Here is a 25,633-nt window from a genome sequence, read left to right on the forward strand (position 1 = left end):
TGTTTTTTTTTCAAAAAGCGATTTATTTTGAAGGCGCTGGCCGGAAGTGCAGTGGCCGCCGGTCGGCGCGCTCGTTGACGCCGCCGCGTGCGGGCCGATCGGCATTCCGATGTGGGGAGCGATGTAACCGCCGTGCGGACTCCGCGTCTCCTCCGGCCGCCCGCGAGGACCCAACATGTCCGACCCGAAGGAGGCGAACTCTTGTCCCGACGGCTACCGCGCCCTGAGCGCCGGCGAGCTGAGGGAGCTTCTGCTGAACGACGACAAAATGGACCAAATCCTCCGCCTCAATGAGAAGGTGAGGTAGTAACGTTCTCCTCCGCAACCCCCCGCCCGCGCCCGCAAAAAACAAACAGGGCTCCGTGCGGAATTAGCGCCACTTTGACGCTTTGTTGAACCGCTTTCTGTTGCCGTGAACGACGCGGTGTTTTACGGACTTTTACCGTTTATTTTTTCGGCTCAGAAAACGAGCGTCGGTGCGTTAGAATTCGCTCCACGCGCCTCACCGGTTGTCTGCGTGGCGAGCGGTCGGGTCTCTCTCTCTCTCCCCCCCCCCCCCCGTTAATTAATAGTTGCTGAAGCGAGCTGGAACGCGAGGGGTTAATTAATTTAAATGTTGTACGAATGAGGGGTAGTTTTGCATTTTGCAAGCCTCCCTACGGGGAAGGAAGCCCCGCAGCGCCTTTACGTGCTCACCGCGAACCCCCCTTTGGAATACGGGCGTTTAACCGTTTCCTCCCCCCAGCAGGAGGACTCGCACGCCGGGCAGGAGACGTCGGAGTTCTCGCGGTGTGATACTTTATTCGGCATCACTTCGCGAGTCAAACAGAGACTTGTTTTAATACAGTGTGAACTTTTAGAAGTGTCCGTGTCTCCGGCTGCGCGTTGCTTCTTGGTGTCTCAGATTGAAGCTGAACGCCTCCAGTGACCTTTGTTATGGTCCGTTCCTGGGCTGCAGGTGACCTTCCTGCCTTAAAGCCACAATGAACCCCTCTCTTTGACACACACACACACACACAATGTGCCGCTGGTTCCCCAAACATTTCCTTGGGCCCCATTTTGATGAGGTTTGCCTTGGAGCAGTTGCTCAAACAGAGCTTCACGGTGAGGATTCATCTGGCCGCAGAAGTGCTGATGGAGGAATAACAATAGAGTGTGCAGTGAAACCTAAGCTGATCGCCATCGTCATCTTCATCATCGCACACGTTCTCGCCGCCGTGCCCAACGACACTCTTCATCTTTTATTTACCGAGACGCCCGCTCTGCAGACAAAGGCGCGCGTTAGTCACCCGCCCCGGGGTTCTCGGACGCGCTGGATGTGACATTTGAAACCTGGCGCTCCTGATGGGAACCACGGAGGTTGGATCTCGCCGAGAGGTCATACAACACCACCCCCCCTCTCTCTCCACCCCTCGGGGGCAGAGCAGTGTGACGGGCTTAACAACTAATAATAGAGAGCTTGTGTTTGTTGCAGAGGACGTTTCTGTTGGGACGTAATCGACTCTACGCGAAGAGTCTCGCGTGTCCGTCCACGCCTGATCTGTCGAGCGTTCTGCATTTCCGAGTTAACGACGTGAACGCAAAACCAAGCAAAGGTTCGCTTTCGTGGTATTTCCAGTTCCACGGTCTGAAACGGCGTCAGGCCTTGATGAGACCTCGGGGGATATTTCTCAATTTTCTCCCATTTGCGTAACTAATTAATGCAAAACCTGCAATGACGAGCTGTAAACGCCGGTATCACATCTCTATGGTGTTGATTGATGAACCGTTGCCTATTTACAGCTGCAGAGCAACGTTTTATTTGGAGCAATGTTTTCTGTCCAATATTCCCAGTGTCCCTCCTGCTGCTCAATGACTGTGTGTGTGTGTGTGTGTGTGTGTGGCTTTCAGCAGAAATCGGACACCTTTTTATTACATTACACGTCGTTTGATCTCATGAAAATATGGATCACGGCTGCTCTTTTAAACTGGTCCCAAGCGGTGCAGTGAGAGCTGAGGGCACCAACGCGTTCTCCTTCCACTGAAAAAGACCTTTCCCCCTCTCAGGCCGAGTGTTAAACTCACGGCCCTTCGGACCGCAGAGGCCTGATTGAGCGCGAGCCTCGCTCGGGCCCGGACGCGTTGAACCCCGGAGAGAAGCCGACGGCGCGGAACTCCCGACACTTAATTGTTCCCCGAGTGCCATTTGTCAGCGGCGGTGAACGCTGTCAGCCGGCTCTGCAGTCGCCACAACACAAAGAGAGCCCGCTCGCCCCCCAAAGGCTGCAGCAGACGTTTGATGAACGTGGGGGGGGGGGGGGGGGGGGGGCGATGTAGAACGGCTGCTTAGAAGAAAGCGGTACCCGAGATCCGAGATCCTTTATCTGGAACAGCCGTTTTTTCTTGTTGTGTCCCTTTCTCGGCCTTTCTTTTGACTACGGGCCACATTCTGCGAATTCCTCTGAACGCGAGCCTCGATTTGCTTCCTTTTGGTGACCCGTAAAATGTAAGACAGATGCGCCGCATGAGCACCGGCCTTCGGGGCCCCTCCCGGTGACCGGCCGTTGAAAGGAAGCAATGGAGCAGCAGGAAGCGTCCGGCCGGGTGGGAGGAATGCCGTCAAAGACGACTCAGACTCGACTTCTTTCTTCTTCTTTTTTTTGCAGCGTGAAGCTCACAAAGTGTCTTTGTGTCAGCGTTTGACACACAGACGGCCTCTTTACAGCCGCGCTGATGACTCTGAGGGGGAGGGGCTTTCATTTGAATAATTTATAGCTGTCTTATGGTCCGACGACGATTACCCCCGTTACACATGACAGACCCAGAACCCCCCAGCAGCATGTTTCACACATCTAGAAATGTGACCTTCCTCCATAGATGACTCTGACCTTTTTACAGTTTCCAGTACAGCAATGTAGTATTACTATAAAGTATCAATAATTCTGCAGAAAGATGACATTATTCATACTTATAGTTGGCCTCACTATTGATGTATTGTCAACCTCAGCAAAGCAAATATTCAGAGTGTTTTATTCCAATATACTTACATTTAAAAACGTCAATTTGGGGGAAAGAAATGATTCAGTTTTTAAAAGCGACTTCAGTTTACATCCCGCTGCAACTAGAGAGCTGAAACATCCCCCGCTTCTCTGCTGCTTAGGTGCCCGCTGCACGGCTGTAACGCCACGAACGGGGAGCATTAGTCCAAAACGTGAATAAATGTCCATTATAGTTCAGCCGGACCTCGGTAGTCTAAACTGAGGGAATCCGGTCCTCCCACCTTTTTAAAATGACTTGAAAGACTGCGCATGTGTTGACTCTTGTCCTTGTGATCAGCTCCAGGAGCTCCAGGTGGACCGGGAGACGCTGCAGGCGACCAACCGGAGGCTCGCCGAGGACAGCCTCGCCCGACAGCCCCGCCTGTGCAACGGCAAAGTCCAACTGGCGGAGAAATACCGGGAGCTGTCCAACCTGGCAACGGCGTGCCGGGAAAAACGGAGTCAGCTCGGTGAGTTTGAGCCAGCGCTGATGAGACAAAAGGGGGAGTGGGGGGGGATGTGGGACGCCAGCGGAGGACCACGTCGAGGTCAATGTGGCGTTGCTGCGTGAGGGTGACGTGCGTACTCTGCAGACTGCGCGAGGGGGGGTCATGTGCTTCAGTTCCTGGTCATGGCAACGAATCGGAGCATGTCAAATGCCGGCGGGAAGCCTGCAGCAGTTGTCAAGGAATCGGCGGGGGTGAACGGGGGGGGGGGCTTGCGTCTCCGTCGTGCTTTCTGACGGGGCAGCTTTAGGGCAGCAACGCAGGATGTCGGTCTTAAGCCTCAGCTCGGAAATTTTAAGCCTTTCGGGGGGGAAAAAGCTTTTTAGGAATTCCTTCTCTGCGAGCGGAGCCAAGCCGAGAGCAGGTGATAAAATAAACCCCGCTGCATTAATTACTAGAGGTAATGTCAACCGCTGCCTATTTGCGGCTGTGGGTGGTGTGCTGCAGCGGCGCAGCGGGGGCCGCCCCCCCCCCAGCTGCCGGAAACACGCTGCCACAGTTTGTGGTTCAGCTGCCGGCCGGTGATGGAAGTTGGGTGGAATGTTAAACTTCCTGTGCATGTGTGCGAGCGATGCGCAGATGCTGTCCCACCTCCCCAGAACAACAGGATGGGTGGGCGTCTGTCCTTCCCCTGCAAAGAATCTGATTCTCATGTGCTGCAGCAGCAAAGGGGGGCGGTGGGGGGCGGTGGGGGGGGGGGGGGGGTGGATGAGCAGGGCCGGTAGTCGCTGCAGAGCCAAACTGTGCAGTGGGTCCGGGCACACAGATGTGCTGCTCCTTTGCATCCTGCTGGTTGGATGTGGATCCGCCACCGGAGGAAGGGGTGCATTGTGGGTCGGGGGGGGTCCCAGGTGGAGTTGAGACCTCGAGTGTCACCGTCTACAGCTCCACTTTATCCGCTCTATAAACTATTATTAGCATCTTTTTTCCCATCTTGCTAATCGTTGACACTGACGCCCTAAGTGCATTTAGTAAAAGCAGGGGATGCTTTAGGGCGGGGCTTACTGTGATTGGCGGGTCTTTACCATAACTATATATGTGCATCAGGCTTTGTCGAACTTGGGGCTTCAAAGCATCAGTCCACAGCCCAGTGGGTGACCTCAGCACGACCTCGTTCACATGGTGAACATTGCTCTGTTGGAGGGGGGTGCGTGTACACAAGCACAGAACGTTGGCGCCCAAGTGTGGTTACGTTAAGTGTACCAAAGTGCTTCGCCATTGAGGGAAGAACTGTGGTTTTGCTTAAATGTTCATTAAGTTGGTTTTGTGCTTCAAGCCACTGTTACATTTTTCAATATCAAACCAAAACCACAATCTTTCCCAAAACCAGAAGACTAAGTGGCTTCTACGGCGGCAACCTGAAATAAAGAATTCTCAATTTAATAGAAGTAAGAGTTCCTGTTTTTACTCAATTAGAACATAAAAATCAACCAAGACTGACAACTGAAGGATTGCTTCTTAACCTTATAAATCCTGCTGTTTAATGATGCGGTGGAATCAAAATTATAGCTTGTCGGTAAATGTTTTGCAGATAAGATCTGTCTTTTTCTCCGCGATGAAAAGCAGAATTAGGCATGTGTTTATTTAGCCTCTGGCCTGTCTGTACTGTTTAAACGGGTCACATGTTGACAGCCTCACATCACATGGGGATATTTTTAGGGCAGCGACGGTGCTATTTTGAACACGCCGTGTCAGATATGGTGTCGGGAGCTGTGAATCAAAGCGCGCGAGCTCCTCCAGTACAGTAAGAAGTCCAATTTAACAGTAAATAATAAATCATCTCGTTTGTTCTTCGTTAGAGGAATGTTCTCAACCCACAACACAGGCCGCTCCATCGTTAGCATGCTAGCCAACTAGCCTACGTGCTACCTTGTGCACTGGAGGGTCAAACGAGTGGTCGGCACCTTTTGTCTCTTGTATTCACTCTAGTTCATGCGCCGCGCCTTTTATTAAAACACGAAGTGACGTGTGAAGTATATAACAAATGGAACTTTAAGCACCCGGTGGATCCTCCACAGTCCCACCACCTGAGAGCGAGTGGCGGTCAGCACGTTGGTCCTCCTTCAGGTCCGTACCCGTCCTCGTCCCGTCTCCATGCTGCTGTTTGTGGAGTCGGGCGCGTCCCTTCAAACTGGGATTATGAACTCGTTTGTTCCCTTTTTTAAAGCGGAACGAAATGAATGTGAGCTGTGAGACGAGACTTTTCCGTTCCCTTCCTCTGAGGACGAGCTTCCCGGGCTGTGGAGGAACAAAGCTTTCTGCGTGGGACTTTCCACATTCACATTGGAGTAGAAAGCTCGAGGTACTTGTGGGTTCCAAGGCTGTAAACGGTCTGAATGTTTCTGTGTCTTCAGGGATGATTCCGATATTCATGCGGCGCTTTGCGGCCGGGTGAGACGCTCTGTCTGAAGGGTAAAGCGCTCAGAAGAAGTACAGGGCGAGACGTCCTTTTGTGGGTACTGTACGTATTTTCAGACAACATGATTGTCTGTTTACAAAGTGTTGAAACATTTGTGACAAATGCAGTTTTAAACTAAATACTGTGCATCTTGAATGCTTTTTCTGCACAATGTACATTTGATAAAATACGTCAGTTTCTGGTTGTTATTCTTCTGGGTTTGTAAGATAAAAGCCCATTTCTAAACGGCGAGATACGGAAGGAAAGATCTCCTCTTTGCAGGTCTCTTGTGTTGCGGCCGGTAAGAAGTGTTTTAACCGCCTGTCCTCAAGCCGCTGAAGCGAACGGCGACTTCGCACGCTGAGCGGACCAGCTGCTTCAGTCGGGCGCCGATATCAATCCCAATTCCTGAGAAATCTACCTTGCAATGAGTCTTTTTTTTCTAATTGGGAGGAGCAGCAACCCTTTAAGGCAAATGTGGATATATTTATATTCCATTGTAACATTCAAAAAGCATCAGCATAGTTTCTCCTTCACCGCCTGAAGGAGCTCGAACATCTCGACTGTGGACCTGAATGAAGCATCTCTCTGTAAATAACGGCACGGTCGAATGTCATTGTCCTTGATTGTGGGGGTTTTATTTGTAGTGGAAAGCCAACAATGCGATGAGCAGTGACCCGGATGCCGGACGGCAGCGACCTGGGTTTTCCTCTCGGGGGGCGTAAACGTATTTAACGATCGATTGAACATCAAGCTGTCGGAACAGCTCGTCCTCCTCGTAGAAGCGCGGTTTCTGGCCTCAGGTCTTCTCGCCAGCATCGATCGCAGGAGCCGCGGCGAGCTGCTCAAGCCGGAGGCGGGAGCAAATGGAAGCCGCGGCGTTCGATTTAAAAACTCGATCTCATCGCCGCGGCGTTCGCCCCCCCCCCCCCCCCCCCCCCCCCGGCCTCATGGAGGACGGCGTTCCGCTCGCTCTGTGAAGCCGTTATCGCACTCAAAGCCTCGCCGGTCTGCCAGACGGCCAAACACGAGGCCGGGGGGGGCAAGTAATTCAATCGCCGGCTGATTTTCAGGCCTCCGATACGGCCGCCGTCTGTAATGCCGTGACCTATTTGCGTGTGGTCTTCAGCGGAATGCCGGCCCATTAAACGGCATTTATTCAGGACCGTAGCGCTTGCGGCGTGTTTTGTGTGTTATTATTATCGACTCGTGGCATCGGCCGTTTCCTGGCTGGAGCTCCATCAGTGCGTTGAAGTGATATCTCGCAGCCTTTTGATCGAGCGCAGACGATGTTTGGGGGCCGGTCACGCGTGAAACGTGGAAATCTGTTGTGCTTGAGGGGGAGTGGGAGGGGGAGGGGGGGGGGGGAGGCCGCAAGAAAGGGAGCCAATCGCGCGCTGATATTATACAGACGTTCCTGTTCATTCCAGGGTATCAACAGTTATTGAGTTCGCATCATGTTAGACCATCCGCCACGTTCGTCTGTCACTCACGGGCAAATAACACAACGTGCCGCCCTTGTGTCCTCACAGCTACGGGACCGGTGAGCGGCGGCTGAGGGTGTGGTTGTTTATCGCCACACCAGTCATTTCTAACTTTAAATGTGTGTCTGGTTTTCTATTGTTGGCTTGAGCACGCTCACCGCCTCCACTCACACATTTACATTGTTGCACGTTCTGTTTTACGCGTGTTACGTGTCCGTCGCTGCCCTCAAAGCACCAAATCATGACTTCACCTGCCCCCCCCCCCCACACACACACACACACCTTTCTATAGTATTCATCCCCCTCCTACAGAATTATTTCATGCACCAGATTGCAGCGGAGACGGCAGTGGTCACAATGTGCAGCAGCGCCTGAATCCGTTGAATAATTCCTGCACTCTACCGGCGGGTTGAACATGTCGACATCAGCTGCTCGGCTCGCGCTTTGACTGCAACTGTCGAGGCGATTAGTGTTTCCCTGCAGCACGAGTCCTCCGAGAACCCGCCGGACGTTTGGACTCAGGTCGCCGCAAGACTCGTTGGCGGGAGGGAAGGGGGAGGGGAGGGGAGGGGGGGGATGTTGGTTGCTGACGGTCGGTCCGATTCATGTTGCCGTGGGAACGGGCGCTTTGATTTGTTTGTTCTGGTCTGGAGCCGCGGATGTTATTACAGTTCAGGGCTGAAATATTCCATCAATGGAGATTCCGTTCAACGCAAGAAAATACACCAGGAATTAAGAAACAATATTTGACATAAATAGAAATAAAAAGCCAGCACAAACTACTTTTCCAATGCCAGTATATTTGGAATAATCCACTTACGTGGATATTGAGGCTGCAACTAACAATCATCTTTTTAAGTTTTGTTGTTTTCACATTCACCGTTGAAGCAGTTTGATGTGATTATTGATTGTTACTCCAGGTTAATTTGGAGTATAATTTATTCATCATTTTGATATAAAATCTCTAGTGTTTGAATATTGAATGTTCTTTCATCGACTTATAGTTGTTTTTTTATGTCCTCATTCCCCCACTGACACCCACTCACGTTCACGCCATGCGGCTGATCGAACCACCGACCCTCTGATGGACATTGTTCTCTCCCTCCCTCCCTCCCTAACGCAATCTCCTCTTGCGTTAAGCAACGTTTGTCAAGATTGATGAACACATTCACCTTCGGTATCTGAAGAAACTTCTTCCGTAACTAAAACAATCTGCCTGCATACGTGTCGCTTGGTCCATCCGTCCGTTCCATGTAATTCTGATCTGAATCACACTTCTTTGTTGGTGGGACGCCTTTACGCAATAATGGCCTCGGGGAAGCGACCCGGCTCTTTGGATCGATCTGTGTGGTGTGTAGACCTCGTTCTGGCAGTTCCCCTTTACGCTGGAAGGTCTTGGGGGGGTTCTGTGAATATAGAGAAGAAAACGGCCTTTGAGTCTCATCTTCTCATGTCTGCCGCCGACACAATTCACATGTATGGTCTCTAAAGGCGGTGCCCGCCTCCAGGTCCACCCCCCCCACCTCAGATTTAGGTCACATACAGCTGCTGCCGTCACCTCTCGTTAAACCCACATCTGCCGAGTCGCTCCTTAATGCACGCCTTCTCATTTACATCCTGGCGTTGACACGGTGACGAGCGGGGAGCGGAGATGTAACGCGGGGCGATGGATTATTAATGCTAACGGGCGTTACAGGAAGCAGAACGGACTGTTCTGTGCCTCCTCCCCCCGACCCCCCAGGCTTTAGAGCTATTGGAGTCATTACTGTGACCTTTATTCGCCCTTTAGTCTCAAGTGAACCCAGTCTGCTTTGTGGGAGGGGGGCTGTCACAGCGTCTCTTGGAGGACAAGACACACTTTACAGTCAGCTGGGTCAAGCTTGTTCATCCTGGGGGGGGCACATATTGTGTGCGCGGGGCACTTCTGCAATTTCCTCCCTAAGCGGGGCCCCCGTACGAAGCCGTGTGAGCGTTTGTTTAGTCAGTTCGGTGATGAGATGAGATGAGATCAGTGTTTCATTGCTGCAGGGAACCGAACGTGCAGAGACACAAAGTGAAAACACTGATACAAATAAGTGTCAGTCAGTCTGACGCCGTAAATTCCTCATGAAGCTTCACCTCTGAACTGACTTTTGTTTTATTAACTGTACAGATGTCACATTAAATGATTACGTCATCATTTGCATTGAGACGATGGAAAACGACGTGAGTGGCGTTTCACCTCTGAGGCCACCAGGGCTCCCGATGAAAGGACTTTCAATATCAACAAAGCTTTTGTTTTAATTAAACTTCAGTCAAATACCTACCAAGAGTCCTTCCATAAGTCGCATCTGTTAATATATTTCAACGCTCTCAGGATTTGCCTTCATTTTCTCTCCCAGCTCGGATCACGTCTGTGTGGTTTCGGCCTCCGCTGCCGTCGACATCGGGATGAGGGGAGAAATCGCTTAAAGGCGATCGGACAGGGTGGGCGAACTTCTCCATCACGGCAACAAGACGACGGCCGTCGCGGCGTGAAGTCGGCGCGAGCCGGTTCCAGCGCTTTCGCGGCCGATTACAGGCGCTGTGGTTTTTGGGGGGGGGGGGGGCGGCTTTTCTTTCCATTGTTTCAATAAGGCTCCCAGCGTTTGAAAGAAGAATCGAATCCACACGAGCATTAATCATTCCGACGTGGGCACAAACACCGAGCCGCCCGGCGTTCTCCATGAGCCCCGATGGCAAAGAACGCTTGGATAATTTACCGCTCGTTTAGGTTTTTATGGATTTATTGAGTGAAAACAGGCGAGAACAAATGAAGTGGTGCATCTGAGAACGTGATGCGACTCGAAAACGAGACTTGGAACGAGGTTTCAGTTTGGTGGTTGAACCAAAAGCAGCTTCTCAGAAGAGTTTGATATTATATGCACGGCCTGTTTTCTCCAACCTCCTTCTGCTTTTGGAAATTAATTTTCTGTGCTGTCTCTTTGTCGTTTCAGGGGCTCACCTGGAGAAACGCGGGCTGCAGACGGCGCTAAGCCTCCTGCAGGAGGAGGTGGCTCGTGCCGAGGAGCACTCGGAGGTAAGGGAACCCCCCCCCCCCCTCGCTGAGAGGCGGTCTTGCGTCGCTTGTGGGAGATTCTCTTAAAGCCTGCAGTCATGACAGCCCACCCACTTCTGTGCAATCTGATCTCTGCGTGTGCACACGGCCCGCTGCCGCCACGCAGCCTCTGGAGGAAGCCCCTCCAGAGGCTGCGTGGCGGCCGGCGATCGTCCTCTGCGTCCACGGGGCGCCGTTTGTTCAGCGAGACACCCGACAAGAAGTCGGGTCTCTACGCAACTTCAGTGGGGGATGCTTCACACCCGGTGACGGCTACAAAATGACCTTTAGAAATGCAGCAGCAGAAGAAAAGCAACTCGTGTATCAGTTTACGGTGCATTATGAATGTTTGATGTTTTGACTTTTCATAAATGGCCGTGGCCACTAAAGGTTTCTTCGATAAACAGGTATGAATTGGCGGAGGACGTAAACCGCTTTATAAAGAGGAAATCAGTGAGCGGAAATGCATCTAATTTATTTAAACGGCTTAAAAACATCCCTCGCAAACATTTATCTGGCAGCAGCGGTCCCTCTGAGCTGTCAATCAAACACACACAAAGTCCCGCCCACTCGGAGGTCCAGATGCTCCCCCAAGGATCTTTTCTTTCATTCGAATCCCTCTGTTAATAATGGATGATTGTCTTTGTTCCACTTAGGCTTCTAATATCATGTTATGTGTGTGTACAATGCGCTGTGCAAACACGCCTTAATGTTCGTACTCTCATCAGAGCAAAACCAGCCGCCCTGTCTCCGTCCTGCATGTCTTCTCGTCCTCAATCAAGAGACCCCCACCGCTGCTCCGGGCTCGCTCCGCACCCCTGCCCCCCTCCCCCGTCTCCGATAAAGGCCTCCGCGATTCATCTGTCCCCCTGATCGATGAAGCTGCCTCGTTTAGCGCCGGGCGCATCGCTTCGTGTTGTTGTTGCTTCTCTTCATCCACCATCAGTACACTGAGATTTCCATCTAACCGGGTCTCTGTCGACCCGCTATGTCGCTCTCCTTCTGAGACGATCTCCTCTGATCTCCGTCGTTAGAGATTCAGCCCTGAAAGGGTCGTGGCTTCAGTGGCGGAGAAAAGAAAAGAAATGCAGCGGTTTCTAATCCAAAACATCTATCAGAATTCACAAAGCAGTAATTACAGCCGTGCCACCGCGGCCGTGAAAATGTTGGAGAGCGTCTTCCCACGGCCTCGAAAAGAAGGAAAATCTCCCGGGCCCGATCCCAACCCCCCCCCCCCCACACACACACACACACACACACACACACACACACACACACACACACTGCATGAGGGTTGAGCTCCATTGTCAGATTGTTGTGAGTGTTTGGCGGCTCTCTGGCAGACGTTTTGAGCCCTTTATGAACCATTTCCATAAGTCTGCATTAGATGCTGACTCTGCCCAAAAGAATTACCCACAAGTCATTGCAAAGTGACGTTAGAAGCGGGAGAACGAGGGAAGGCGTGTAGACGGCACACACAAAGGAGGACGGCACACACGTGTTCATTATAACATGTTTACAGTTAGAACATTAAGGAGGGAACCGTCCTAAAGTATTAAATAAATACCCTGGGCTGTGAGTCATGTCTTTTCACGTTGTCATGGTGACAGCAAAGTGCCGTCTCTCTCACTCAAACCGACCAGGTGACGTCGGCTCAGTCGCTGGGGGGCTCGGGGGGGAATTGGGCCTCAAGTCAAACAAGCCTCCTCGTTGGGAGGGATTCCTCGTCAGGTAGCGACACGAAAACCAAAACGTGCTGAAGGAGACGCGGCTTCACTTCGTGGTGCTCGAGGCTCGCGTTCAATGAAAAGATGCTTTTCCTGGCCGGGCCGATGGGAAGCTCACGCGCGGGTTTTTACTCGCGGCTCGGTTGTCTCTGCGGAGGCCGGCGGATCGATGCCAAGAAGAGACTGGGGGGGGGGGCGGCTGTTTTCTCTTTTTTTTTGTACAGAAAGCTTAGTTTCTATTGGAATCACGAGACGCTGAAATATAAACAAATGGTGGTGATCTGTTGGATCTGAGGATCGATGTTGCAGCTGTACTCATTTCTACACTGCAGTATTTTCTCATTATAAAGACATTTTGTAAATGGGTACAGGTGACCTGCGTCCTGCATCGTAGGGACCTTCTTTGATCGATGCGTTTGAGCCCCTTGTTAAGCAGCTGTCTGGATCACGTTTCTTCATATCAGAAGCATCATTAAGGAGTTTGCAGATTCTGTGGACGTAGTCGCTCAGCAGCTCAAAACACAGCTTCTTAAACTGCCGTTCCTGTACAACACGTCCTCCTACTGCTGCTTTTAAACAGAGTTTTACATTGTGTGTTCTATCGTGGTTTATTGGCCCTGTTGGTCACTCTGTGTTTTTCTCTTCTTGCCTGTAAAGCACCTTGTGATGTATAAATACATTTTACTTACTTACATATGGAAATGATTTTTATGACCAACGGTCCAAAACACCAAAATACTCTCTTTGCTGTCAGGCTAAATAAAAGCGCTCATGTTTTAGAATCAGAGGATGTAAATCAAACTAATACGATAATTTAATTGATTGATACTTTATTAGTAAATTAGTCAATTAATCAGCAAAAGCCAGCAGATTTAAAGGATTATACGTAAAATCAACATCAAGACTTAGCTGTGGCTTTTTGCTTCATCAAAATTGTATTTGACACACAACTTGTACAGGTTTGTGTTTATACACACACACACACACACACCGAGCATTATAATTTAAATGAGCGTTTTCCGGCAACAGCCGCTCTAAGTGTGCAATAAAGGCCAGGAACATTCCCCGCGACCTGAGGTTATTTAACAACGTCCACGCCAGATGGAGACACCCTGGAGTCCCAGTGGGGGGCTCAGTGGGGGGCTCAGTGGGGGGGGGGGGGGGGGGGGGGCGGGGGCACAGTGGGGGGGCTCAGTGGGCGGAGATGTAGGAACCAGACTCGACCAATCACAGGGCCGGGTGGACCAGCCACAGTGCAGCAGGCTCTTGATTAAACAACGAACTTTAACTAAACTAAAAATTCCTAAAGTTACATTCTGGCTATTCGTAAACTTCGACCCACAGTAGTGCTTATTTTCCTCTGTCATCAATGACTGCTCAGATGAAATGCATTCTGGGATATTTGGCTCTCACAAGAACGGGCGAGTCTGCTCCGATGCATGCTGGGTAAAATGGGCGGGGCGAGTCCCATCCCGGTATGATGACCGATCGTAAATAGGGGTTTGTTGCTTTATTAATGCTCTGAATTTAGATTTAACGCTATTGGAGTAGATCTGGTGGTAATATTTTTATTTTTATCGTGTGTTTATTTAACGCCTCCTTTCTGTTCCAGTGTCGTCATTGCTTGTTGTTTATTTTGACTTAACCCCACAAACCCCACCCTGCTGACAACGTGTGTTAATCTGATGCTTTGCTAAAAGCTACAGTGAACAGCTGTTTAGCTTCTCAACAAAAAACAGCTATTTGAGAGATGTTTTTACGAGTAGAATAGTGATCCACTTATTCTAGTTTCTGTTTATTCAAAGAATATTCGTCTATAATAGAGACTCTGCAAGAGTCTTTCCTGTTTTATTCTGACGTTGCAGAAAACGATCCCAAACACAATGCGCGATTCCTTGCAGAAGTCTGTTTGTTTACAGTCAACCATGAAATGTGTTCCTCTAATCCGTTACCCCGGTTACGTAAAACCTCATTTACATGACGCCCAAAGAAATCAACCCACGGCGTTCTGTCTTCTATTTGAGTGTAGACAAACACAAAAAGCACCGTCCTCTCTCCCGGGATGTAATTAAATGACCATAATGGGAATAAAGCCCATCTTTTCAGTCCAGGGTCCGTAAACCCGAATCCCCCGGCGTGCGCAGTGATCGCTTTCCAAATATAACTCCTCGCATCCTGGGAACGCACACAGAGACGGGGCGCGGGGCTTTCAAGCGCCGCCAAAAGTAACAGTCGCATCACGTAGAATGTACTTAAAGTAAAACTAACACCCCGAGCGGATCGAATCCTCCTCACCCTTTTTAGAGGCGCCGTGTTTGCGCGGTTTCTTCCTCCTTGTGTGCTGATGTGCGTTTGTTTGTCTGCCCTCGCTTCACAGGAGCTGCTGGAGAAGTTCATGGAGGGAACCGCGAGCCTGGACCACTTCCTGGACTCCTTCCAGAGCTCCAGGAAGACGTACCACGTCCGCCGGGCCCAGGCGGAGAAGATGCAGGAGGCCGCGCGGGCCAAGCGGCCGGCGAGCAGGGCCAAGGGGGCGGCGGCGGAGGAGAGCGGGGGGGTGAAGCGGGACTCGGAGCCGCGGCGGCTCAACGGCTTCGTAGCTCAGGGGCCCCTCCGCGTGTTCCAGGTCCGCTACGGCCTCACGCCCGCCATCCTCCTCCCGCACCACCCCGTCTCGCCACCCGCCTCGGCGCCGAGCTGCGCTCCGCCGGCCGAGCCCCAGCCGGGCCACGCCCACGTCCTCGCCAACCCGATGGCGGGCCACGGCCAGCCGGTGGGGCTCAGGGTCATCGGACAGTTACCGGGCGGCTGGCCGGCCAACGGAAGGCCCGTGAGGATGCAGCAGCTTTACAGGCCGAACCCCCAACAGCCGGAACCGCCGTACCGATAGCGCCCCCGAGAGGAAGAGGGAGGGAGGGCCGGGGGCGTGATGAAGAGCTGCCAAACAGTGACCGTCACAGCCACGCGGGCTGAGACTGATCGGGAAGCACCGCCGACGACCAACATGATCAAACCTCATTGTTCTCCTCTGGAGATGGAAACGTATGCAGCGATCTGCCGGCCGATTTGGGCGTTTTTGGTCTTCGCTCCACCGTTGCCGTGGCTGCGAGTGGAAGGCCGCCGGCGAGGATGCGGAGACGCTCGGCTCGGTCGCGCCGCTTCAGTCCGAGCGTCTAACTATGATTTAAGTTGTTTATCTTTCGTGGGTCTGAAGCTTTATTTCGGTGTCGTGATCATGTTGCTCCTGAAGGGACGGCGGCTCGTCGACACACATCTCGTATCCGTTCATCTTCCACTACAGACGTCCACGTTTCTTTCTCCTCGGGAAGATGTAAACCGTTTTTAGTTATTTTATTATTTTTATATATCTATACTTTAAACTGAGTTTGTGCTGCACATCTCAGTAGAGAAACGGAACAGAAAGGATGTCATTGTTCACTCAGCGACGCATCAATAAAATGATGTTTTTAATATAAACTTTTGTTTTTCGCCTCATCAAAACCGCAACAATCACACAAGATCACCAACGCTGACGATTACATCCAGTTAAAACCAAAACAAATGGAGAGAGTGGTATTAATTATTCCCAGAACATAACCTGTCAATAACGCCCCCCCCCTTCCATAAAAAGCCGCCTTGTGCAATTTCATGAACCGTGTTGGAGCTCACACATTTTATTTATTCATGTAAATCCGATTTTAAATGGCCGACTTCAAAGCTTCTTGTTTAGCGTGGATAAATGAAGAGCTGCTCCTCTTTCAAATCCCCCCCCGAGGACGAAGAGTGAGGGGAATTTCATCTGTGAGACAAACACAAGGATGTTTGTCTCCGCATTCAACCTTCTGCTTTTAAAGCAGATCTCTGGATTGTAGTTTTTTCTCATCGACTCATTTTACAAAGAGGAATGTTCTTCAGTGCATTTGAAGACTCGAGGGCGGTTTCATGTCAAATAACACAAACCAACTGCCGAGATCTGTGACTGAAGCTACGAGGCTAAAAATAACTTATGTAATATTGAACTGAAGCATCAGCAGCTTATGGAAAGATGAGAATAGAAGCTGCTACAAAAGAGCAAGTTTGGTTTAATTTTGGTTTGTTTGTTTTTCTCTCTGACTTCCTATTTATTGAGACATTTTGGTGAAGCTGTTGTCTGTTGCCACATTCGGATCTGTACAGTGTTTTTAATTAAATTCTAAAACGTTTGCCACAAGATACAATAGATTCTTTTAAAGTGTGAAAGCACCGTTCTCGATGTCGAGGTATTTGGTCAAACATGTCATACTTTATTTTATTCCTCGGCCCAACTGATTTCTATTGGTTTCTTTTTGTCATAACTACAATTAAATTAAAAGTAAAGTTTGATCTATTTGAGTTGCTTCTTGCGACTCTTAAAGGAACAGCTCAACGTTTGTGGTAAATCATCTTGTTTGCTTTCCCGGAGGAGCTGGATGGAACCTCGACGACGCTTTCCAGAGGTGCAAATGTCGGCGCTGAAGGAATCCGCCTCGGGCCTTCGTTCGATCTATGAAACCCGCAGGAGGGAAATGTCAACGTGTGGGAAAAATCTGATCTTTGACCTCGTTACACAAAAGGAAAATAACCAATCCGACGGCTTCGTCGGCTCATAAGTGGATTACTGGTGTCTGGATGATGATAATTAACCGAATCAGAGCTTTATGGATTTACAGCAAGAAAACCTAAATAAGACCGTTAAAGGTCCTCGTATTCAATGAGGTCATCGTTATTCCACGATGAAGAGCAGCACGAAAAACAATACACAAAGACTGAAGAAAGAAAGAAGTGTCAGGATAAAAAAAGTACCATAATATAAATAAAATCTGAAATACTTTGTGTACATCCAGCTGTTTCAAAGTAGAATATCTGGATGTGGAGGAACAGAAGACGATCATTTTCCTCGCTGTTGGTATTTTATGCACGAAGCCGAGGAGGGCCGTGGTCACTTGAGACTCGTCTCATAAAGTCTGCGGAGACGGCGTTCGTGCAGAATGAGACAACGAGCTGTGACGGCGTCTCTCCGGAGCCAAACTAATATCTGCTGACGGTTCGTCAGACTTTCGTGTTTCCCAGAAGGCCGCAGTGAAGCTTTGGAGTCGCGTGGTTAAAGATGGAAACCTTCCCGTGGAGGCTGCAGCCTTCAGAACCCAAAAGTTTACACTCAAAACTATTTGATGGAGTTTAAGAAGTGAAATTTTGATATTTGTTACTTTTCTGCTCTTCTCACACTGAGTAAGATGAGTAAAGTGGGTTAGAAATACCTCCAGAGCTGAGCAGCAGCATCACAAAGAGGAACAGAATAAATAACTGCAAAGTGGTTCCCAACTTGTGGGTCGAGTCCCCGCGAAGAGGCCACGGGATCTAGTTTAAGGGCTCCAGAGATGATTAACAAATGTTACGGTCTTTATACTTGCTGCTTCATGGTTTATGTGGATAATTACTTCGATCTTAAAGGCTTATAAGGCCAAAAGGCATTTTATTTTCTACCCACATCCTCAAGTGTAAAAGAATGAATTAAAATCCTTCATACCGTTCATTTTTAACACATTTGGGTTCAATAATTCATGTCAGTTTGGGACATGGTTGTGATTGATAATGTGAGAATATATTGTTGATATAAGTTGATTTTCAGCTCTGGTTTATTCCTCGGGGACGCTTAAACACAGGCCTCTAATCGCGCTAAAATATTTATCTCAATTAGTGCGTCTCCTCGGCCCGAATGGATGAGAAGCCAATAAACCATCAACACGATGAATGTTGTGACTGGCTGCGGAGCAGCTGGTCCACCGGCTGAACGTCCGCTTCACTGAAACACGTAACATTAAACAGATTGTGCAACGTCGTCTTCACTCACTTCAACCCAGGCGGAGGAATAAAAGAATACCAGCTATTCTAAGTAAAAGTCCTACACTGAATATACACTTCAAATATGTACTTGAAGTATAGAAAGTCCTCATGATGCAGAGTGACTCCTTTCATTGGATGAGTGGATCATTATTAATGTATTCATGTAAGCAGCACTTAAATGTAGCTGCTGCTCCAGTTGATTCTAACTTCTTTTTATACTTTGGGTCGTTTAATCTTCTACAACGGGTCACGTTTTATAACCTCAGCACGTATTTCGTTTGTAAATTCAAACCTTTTAAAGCCTTTGTTTGATCAGATGGTCACAATTTTGGTTTGGTATAAAATATTGCAAAGTAGGCCTATAAATGCAAATTCAAGGTAATTATAAATTAACATAAACATCCACATCCATATTAATGCAGCTGTGACATTAATTCAGAAGCATAACTGTTAATCAGGGATCATTTAACTCAACAATGAGTAACAAATAAATGTCCTTTTTCTTTCAAAATACACATTTCACCCTCATTATGTACATGAGAAGTTTGCTCAAGTTAAGATAATTTTAGGCTAATTAGTTGATAACCGAGTAAAACTTTGTTATTAGAAAACTAATCCTCCCTCACAAGGAGTTCTGATCTCCAGGCTGCAGGAACGGTGTGTTTTTGTAGGTTAACCGGGAAGTTACCGTCACTCTGGTTCCCTTAACGACAGAGGCGTCTTATTTTAGCTCCTTGTTGCTGCTTTTATAAACAAGTTTTTCTGAGTTGTTTCTATTCTCATTTACTTTGTCTCAGCAGTTCGTAAACTCGCTGTTAAACCCTCCGATTGGGGCAGTTAGTGGGGCGTTAGCAGCGGTTGGGGCGGTTAGCGGGGCAGTTGGCGGCGGATAGTTGCGGTGGGGGCGGTTAGCGGTGCGGTTAGCGGTGGTTAGCGGCGGTTAGGGCGGTTAGCAGAGCGGTTGGGGCGGTTAGTGGGGCGGTTAGCAGCGGTTGGGGCAGTTAGGGGGGCGGTTAGCAGCGGTTGGCGGGGTGGTTGGCGGGGCGGTTAGCAGCGGTTGGGGCGGTTAGCAGCGGTTGGCGGGGCAGTTAGCGGCGGTTGGGGCGGTTAGCAGCGGTTGGCGGGGCAGTTAGCGGCGGTTGGGGCGGTTAGCAGGGCAGTTGGGGCGGCGCGCGGCAAGCTTAAAGAGATTGAATATTTGACAGACGTGTGTCCTTGAATGCTACTTCTTTGTGTCTGCTGAATGGGTTAACTGGCAGCTTGGTGCTAACACGTTAGCCGTAACTTTAAAGATAAGATAAATGTGACAAAATTATCATCATATTATTTTATTTTTTGATATTGTCTGTCTCTGGTGTTTGACGTTACTCCAAAATAATATGCAGTGAAATCATTCAGTGGGGACTTATTCTACAAAACTAAATGAGCGGATAAACGCTGCTTTGAAGACGCTCTTTGTCTTTTTGGGAAATGAAGGTGTGACTTTTGGGGAAACGAGAGCCCAGCAGTAATCACACACCCGAAATAAGAGGTGAATGAAATGCAGCTTTATTAGCTCTGCTGATTAATGAATTAATCATTTAAATGTTAATTAAAAGGGGGTTGCTCACTGGTTAGCGCTGTTAGCATGCAGCGCGTCCTATGATTCTCTTCTGAGTCACCACGTCTTCCCTCCGTCAACCTTCCCAGGATTTGGAGGTAGGAAATTGGCGACAGGTGTAAATAACTTTTTGTGTGCATTCTTTCATTTAATAAGTCAGGGGATGCAATTTTTGGATATTTTACAACAACCCTTATTCTGTGACCAGGATGTGCTTTTTAATTCATTAACATCAATTGTTTGGAATTATGAAAACAAGGGATGCAACTCAGGTTATTTTGAAAGATGTTTTTCTTCTTTAAAATGGTACAGAAAAAATTGCCCATCAAAGGTTTTTTTAGGGCTGCAGCTAAATGTCTTCGTAATCTCGTAAAATTGTGTGAAAAGAACAAATGTGTTCACTTTACTATGAACAAATCTTTTATTAGTCGTACATTCAAGACGGAGGGATGAATCCAATAATCAATTTATTGCATTATTTTGTTCCAGGATTTACAAAACAACTTTTATAACTAGAAATTACGTTTTTAATGGTTTCAGCAATCGATTGGCTGTTATAATATCTAAAGTGGGACATCAATACTTGAGGCCTCTGATGTGTGAGACATTATTAATCTGAAGGATGTGATCCCAAACTGTAAATCAAATAATTATGCTGTGACCGTAATGAAGGCGGCTGGGAAATATCTTCTGCTTGCTCAGCTCTCAGTAACCCACTAATATGATCATGTGTGTTCTGCAAACACTAAACACATTCAAGTGACCTTAACCAACATGTTCACATGATTTCCATTTTTATGTCCGTGTGGATCCAGCAGTTGTCAATAAAATACATTTGCCATTTGAAGTTTTTCCTCTTTTGTCACAAGTTTAAAAGTAGTTTGATCCATAATCTCTCTGATAAATGCTCTCAGTTACTCTCCCCCACTGATCAGATATCAGACATGCAGTATAAAAATGTTATGGTATCTGACTGTATTATTACTTGACTTGTAGTATTTATACACTTGGCATATTGCTATTTTTACTGGTTATCAGTCAGTCAACTCCTCTTCTTCTGCTTCACTCTCGCTGCAGTTCTTCTCCTCCATTGTGATGCAGATGAAGCCCAGTTAATCCGAGCGGGGATGAAAGCCATTCCGGAGAGGGGAAAAAAAAGAATAAATCTGCCTGGCTGACATAAAAGTGTCAAAACCAAGACGCACTTTCCTCCGTCACGGGCTCCATCACTCCGCCTCCATCAGGTGGTGTTCTGGGGGGAAAAGTTAGAATGGAAGATCACTGTGAATGTGGGACAGGGAGGCTGCTGGCAGAACTGGGACACCTCAAAAATACATTTTTATTACAGGATTAATTGTTTATAATATTGTTTATATTTATGTGGTAATCGTGCTACATCGAAGCAGCTCTCTGACGCCCCCTAGTGGGCCGGCCGGTTTCTACTCCTGTACTTAGGGTATTTAAATAGCATATAAGTATAATAGAGAAAACGGGGGAATATTACAAAAGTAGTGTTGTATTTAAATTCTCTTAATTGATAAGTAATTGATGTCCTGATGTTATTCAGATTTTTACCCAAATAAATATAGAAATACAACATGTGGGAACAGCGCTACAATTAAAAGTTCATAAAATATACTATGTGGATTATAATTGTGGATGCATAAAAATGAAAAGCATCCGTAATGTTGCTGCTGGAAGACATGGAGCTGATTATAGCGACATTACTAATATATTAATAATACGCTGCTGGGTAGCTCAATGACACGTCTGCATCTATTAGTCTATTCATAGGCTGTATTAATAATTTGAATAGGCAAAGTTAAAAAAAATGTTGCGGATGAAAATTTTTACAAAGATCAAGCTGACTCAAGTACCAGTGTTTCATCAAATATTTGTTATGCGGCTGAATTTACATTTATTGTTGTCGGAGATCATTTTAAAAGCTGCTTTTCATTCGATGCTCCTCTGTCGGTGATAAATTATATTATTGAAAATCTTGAGTGTCACTCATCCTCAAAGTCAAAAGAGATCATGAAGTCCCATAAAAGACGAAAGGAAACCAGAAGATGTGCTTCAGAAGTAGGAGATTTAGATTGAAAAGCATTAAAGAAGTATAACATCGGCCTTATAAAGTTGCGTACATTTCAAAAAACGCCCCAAAGTGAAGCAAAAGTATCTCTGATTTGAAATGAAAATCAGCATTTGAGTAAACGTTCTTTCTAGTTTCAGTGTAACCACATATGACAGACAAAGTGTGGACAATTAAAATAGTCTCATTTATTGGCAACTACCAAGGCGTAGAGTTGGTGGTTCATTCGGACCAATGAGAGAACTCCAAAGGCCTGTCCTACTTTTTTTATTCCCATCCACAGACTTTATAGCACACAGTTCTTTTTCATTATAACCGGCTCAGTCATTAATCTCCTCTAGAAGTACCCACTGTGCCATCCCGTATTTAACCCCTTTCAGTTTGTTCATGTGTCAAAACTTAAATCCCCCCTTTCACATATTATCTAGACAAAGTCCCAAGTCCCAAAGGTGCTTTGATTGTAATGAGCCTCTGAGCAAAGAGCTTAACTCATGTCTGACTTTTTATCCACATTCTGCCGTTTGCTGTGGAAAAAGATGACTGATATATTCGCTGCAGGAGGCAGAAACTCGCTCCTCGTCCAGAAGATCCGACTGAGCAGTGAAGGGAAGTGCGCTCACATCTTGGTGACGTCCACCGAGTCGTGGATGTCGATCACCTGGAACCCCAGGTTGTCGATGCCTGACTTCTCTTGCTGGTCGTCTTCGGCGTTGCATCCCGTCAGGTCGGCGTCCTTCTCGAAGCAGCGAGCGCAGTGCGGCGTGGTGACCCGGACGCTTTTGGAAAAGTTTGAGAAGTCCACGCGGTACTTCCCCGTCTTGGTGCGGGAGATGATGGGCAGGAAGCTGTGCCCCCACTGGATCTCCTGGGGCACGTAGGAGGTCCGGACCTGACAGGAGGAGCTGGTGGACTCGGCCGTCCCGTCCAGAAACACCACCAGCTCAAAGTCCTGTTGCGGGAGGGAGTTCGCCGACAGCTCGTAGAAGGGACTCGACCGGTCGATGGCGTGGTAGAGGGTCATCGGGCAGACGAAGAACAGGTTGTCCTTCCCGGCGTCCACCACAAAGTCAATATCCACCTGGTCCAGGATGACGGTGTCCCCGTCTGCCGTGGTCGTGGTCCGGACCAGCTTGCCGTAGATCTGGCTGCCAATCAGCAGGGTCTTCCGGAGGTTCGCCACCCTGATCAGGAGGCACAGGCTCTCCTTGTTGAGGCAGATGACGGCTGTGTCGCTGAAGGTGACGGTCTTGGCCCGTTTTTTGGGCAATGAGATCTTGGCCAAGATGACGCCGCAGATGAAGCAGTTGATGAAGACGCCGATCAGCGACTGCACCACGATCAGGGCAATGGCGCCGGTGCAGTGGCCCGTCAGCGCCCTACCGCCGTACCCGATGGTGGTCTGGGTCTCCAGGGAGTAGAGGAACGCCGTGGTGAGGCCGTCCATGTTGTCAACGCAGCGGACGTGCCCGTCTGCGCGGTTCTGACCCATCAGATCACCGTTGCTCTGGGCGATCCAGTACCACAGCAGGCTGAAGACGAACCAGCTGCCGATGAACGAGGCCACGAACATGAGCAGGACGTAGCGCCAGCGGATCTCCACAAAGGTGGTCCAGAAGTCCACCACGTACCCCAAGTGGTTTCGGTATTTGATGTTGCCAAATTCGATGTTGCAGCGCCCGTCTTTGTCGACCAGGCGAGTCTTGCTGCTTCGGTGTCCAGCCGGCTGAATGTGAGCGTGGAGCACCTGGAGCATCCTTGAGCTGGAGAGAACAGGAGGTCATGTTCCCAAAATTACAAATCTGCCTCAAAGGACTTCCCGATGTATATGCGCACTACTTCACCGGCACAACTTGATTTTGGTTTGTAGATTTACGCCTCTGTATGGCAGACGTAACACATTTTCATTTGTTGACAATACGAACATTTATCTCACTGCCAATAACTGTTGGAGAGCATGTTTCACAACATGAGAATTAAAGGCATTAACCTCCCTATTCATCGTCAGATTAGTGCGGACCTGCAACAGAATAATGCCAGTTATTGTGAGCGGTGGTTCTTTTGTACTGTGCAGTTTGAACCACTTAGTCTTACATAACAGACTCAAGATTTACGGTTAAAGAAAATAAAAGGTGCTAGGCCTTGTTTGTTTGGAATAAAACGTTTTAGACTAGAACACTCTTTTGTTTCCAACTGTCTTAAACAGTTTTTGATCATTACATTACAGTTTATTTAGATGACTCTTTTATCCAAAGCGACTTTACATTACATTCGTAACCCATGGCAAGGTTGAAGTAACTTTCCTGTAAGCCGCCGAGCTCCTCTAGTAAGAACCCACTTTGTTAGATGTCACAGCTATTCGGGCGGTTGGAGAAGTGAGTCGCATTCAACAGGTCTACAGTCTTAAAAAAAACAGCAAACAACTCATGGAAATCAACCGAAGCAGAGAGAAGTTCCTCGTACCTGAGAGCGTGGGCCCGGAGTGACCGCTGCAGCTTCACACTGCTTCTTCTCAGCCAGTGGAGGCGCTGGAAAGATTTTAATCCACAGTGAAATTCCCTAATCCCAGCCACATGCCACCGGGCGCAGCGGCTCCTCGCAGCCAGCGGAGCCAGCCAGGAAGCCCCCAGCGGGCGTCACTTCGGGGCGACTCCCTTCGTCACCCAAGAAGTCCCCCCGCCCACCCCACACGCACATAAAACAGGGTTGGTGACTTTGGCGGGACAGGGTAGGTCGCGGGTGAAGTGGTGAATTCTCTTCCATGTGAGAGGGGGGAAAGGGAGGGTGGTGGGGAGGCGGGGGTATGCGGCCCCTGGTGCCTTTGTGTGGCAGGAGCTGCATCCACTGAAGGGGGGGCAGCACCCATGCTGCTTTTGTTTTGAAGCCCTGAGAACATTTGAGATTTGCGTCGGGCCTCACAAAGAAATCCCTCAATTTTGTTTCCAGTGGCTCACACCCGTCACCCCTCCCTCACCCACTACTACCAGCACACTAGACTTCGCAGGACAGGCTCACATTTGCATCAAAAGAGCTGCAGCGGCAGAATGTCTTTGCCATATCATATTCCTCAGTAACCTATTCCCTTTGCGGAAGGGAGACAGATGGGTTATGATCCAAGAGATGAGGTGTTACCATGATGGGTTATGATCCAAGAGGTGAGGTGTCACCATGATGGGTTATGATCCAAGAGATGAGGTGTTACCATGATGGGTTATGATCCAAGAGATGAGGTGTTACCATGATGGGTTATGATCCAAGAGATGAGGTGTTACCATGATGGGTTATGATCCAAGAGATGAGGTGTTACCATGATGGGTTATGATCCAAGAGATGAGGTGTTACCATGATGGGGGTTATGATCCAAGAGATAAGGTGTTACCATGATGGGTTATGATCCAAGAGATGAGGTGTTACCATGATGGGGGTTATGATCCAAGAGATGAGGTGTTATCATGATGGGTTATGATCCAAGAGATGAGGTGTTACCATGATGGGTTATGATCCAAGAGATGAGGTGTTACCATGATGGGTTATGATCCAAGAGGTGAGGTGTTACCATGATGGGTTATAATCTAAGAGGTGAGGTGTTACCATGATGGGTTATGATCCAAGAGATGAGGTGTTACCATGATGGGTTATGATCCAAGAGATGAGGTGTTACCATGATGGGTTATGATCCAAGAGATGAGGTGTTACCATGATGGGTTATGATCCAAGAGATGAGGTGTTACCATGATGGGTTATGATCCAAGAGGTGAGGTGTTACCATGATGGGGGTTATGATCCAAGAGATGAGGTGTTACCATGATGGGGGTTATGATCCAAGAGATGAGGTGTTACCATGATGGGTTATGATCCAAGAGATGAGGTGTTA

The 25,633-nt window shown here is 48.6% G+C and overlaps 2 protein-coding genes across 2 annotated transcripts; one reads left to right on the forward strand and one right to left on the reverse strand.

The window, feature by feature from the left end:
* Window positions 1-42: 42 nt before the first annotated feature.
* On the forward strand, window positions 43-16,409 carry vps37d (VPS37D subunit of ESCRT-I). Its single transcript, XM_040182531.2, has 4 exons — window positions 43-298; window positions 3,316-3,487; window positions 10,381-10,463; window positions 14,586-16,409. Exons 1-4 carry the CDS (start codon window positions 176-178, stop codon window positions 15,096-15,098), a joined length of 891 nt encoding a protein of 296 aa, XP_040038465.2. The 5' UTR covers window positions 43-175; the 3' UTR covers window positions 15,099-16,409.
* Window positions 16,410-21,930: 5,521 nt separating this feature from the next.
* Window positions 21,931-24,552, reverse strand: LOC120821741 (ATP-sensitive inward rectifier potassium channel 1-like). Its single transcript, XM_040180691.2, has 2 exons — window positions 24,223-24,552; window positions 21,931-23,522 (listed from the first exon to the last, which is right to left on the reverse strand). The coding sequence occupies exon 2, from the start codon at window positions 23,513-23,515 to the stop codon at window positions 22,379-22,381; it is 1,137 nt and encodes a 378-aa protein (XP_040036625.2). The 5' UTR covers window positions 23,516-23,522; window positions 24,223-24,552; the 3' UTR covers window positions 21,931-22,378.
* Between the last annotated feature and the right edge of the window lie 1,081 nt (window positions 24,553-25,633).

The sequence above is a fragment of the Gasterosteus aculeatus genome, chromosome 7, assembly GCF_964276395.1.
Source record: "Gasterosteus aculeatus chromosome 7, fGasAcu3.hap1.1, whole genome shotgun sequence".
Classification (NCBI taxonomy): domain Eukaryota; kingdom Metazoa; phylum Chordata; class Actinopteri; order Perciformes; family Gasterosteidae; genus Gasterosteus; species Gasterosteus aculeatus.

Coding starts and splice junctions, on each gene's coding strand:
- vps37d (XM_040182531.2), top strand. CDS start 176: ATGTCCGACCCGAAGGAGGCGAACTCTTGTCCCGACGGCTACCGCGCC. Junction 3,488..10,380: donor GGAAAAACGGAGTCAGCTCG/GTGAGTTTGAGC, acceptor TTGTCGTTTCAG/GGGCTCACCTGGAGAAACGC. Junction 10,464..14,585: donor GTGCCGAGGAGCACTCGGAG/GTAAGGGAACCC, acceptor CTCGCTTCACAG/GAGCTGCTGGAGAAGTTCAT.
- LOC120821741 (XM_040180691.2), bottom strand. CDS start 23,515: ATGCTCCAGGTGCTCCACGCTCACATTCAGCCGGCTGGACACCGAAGC.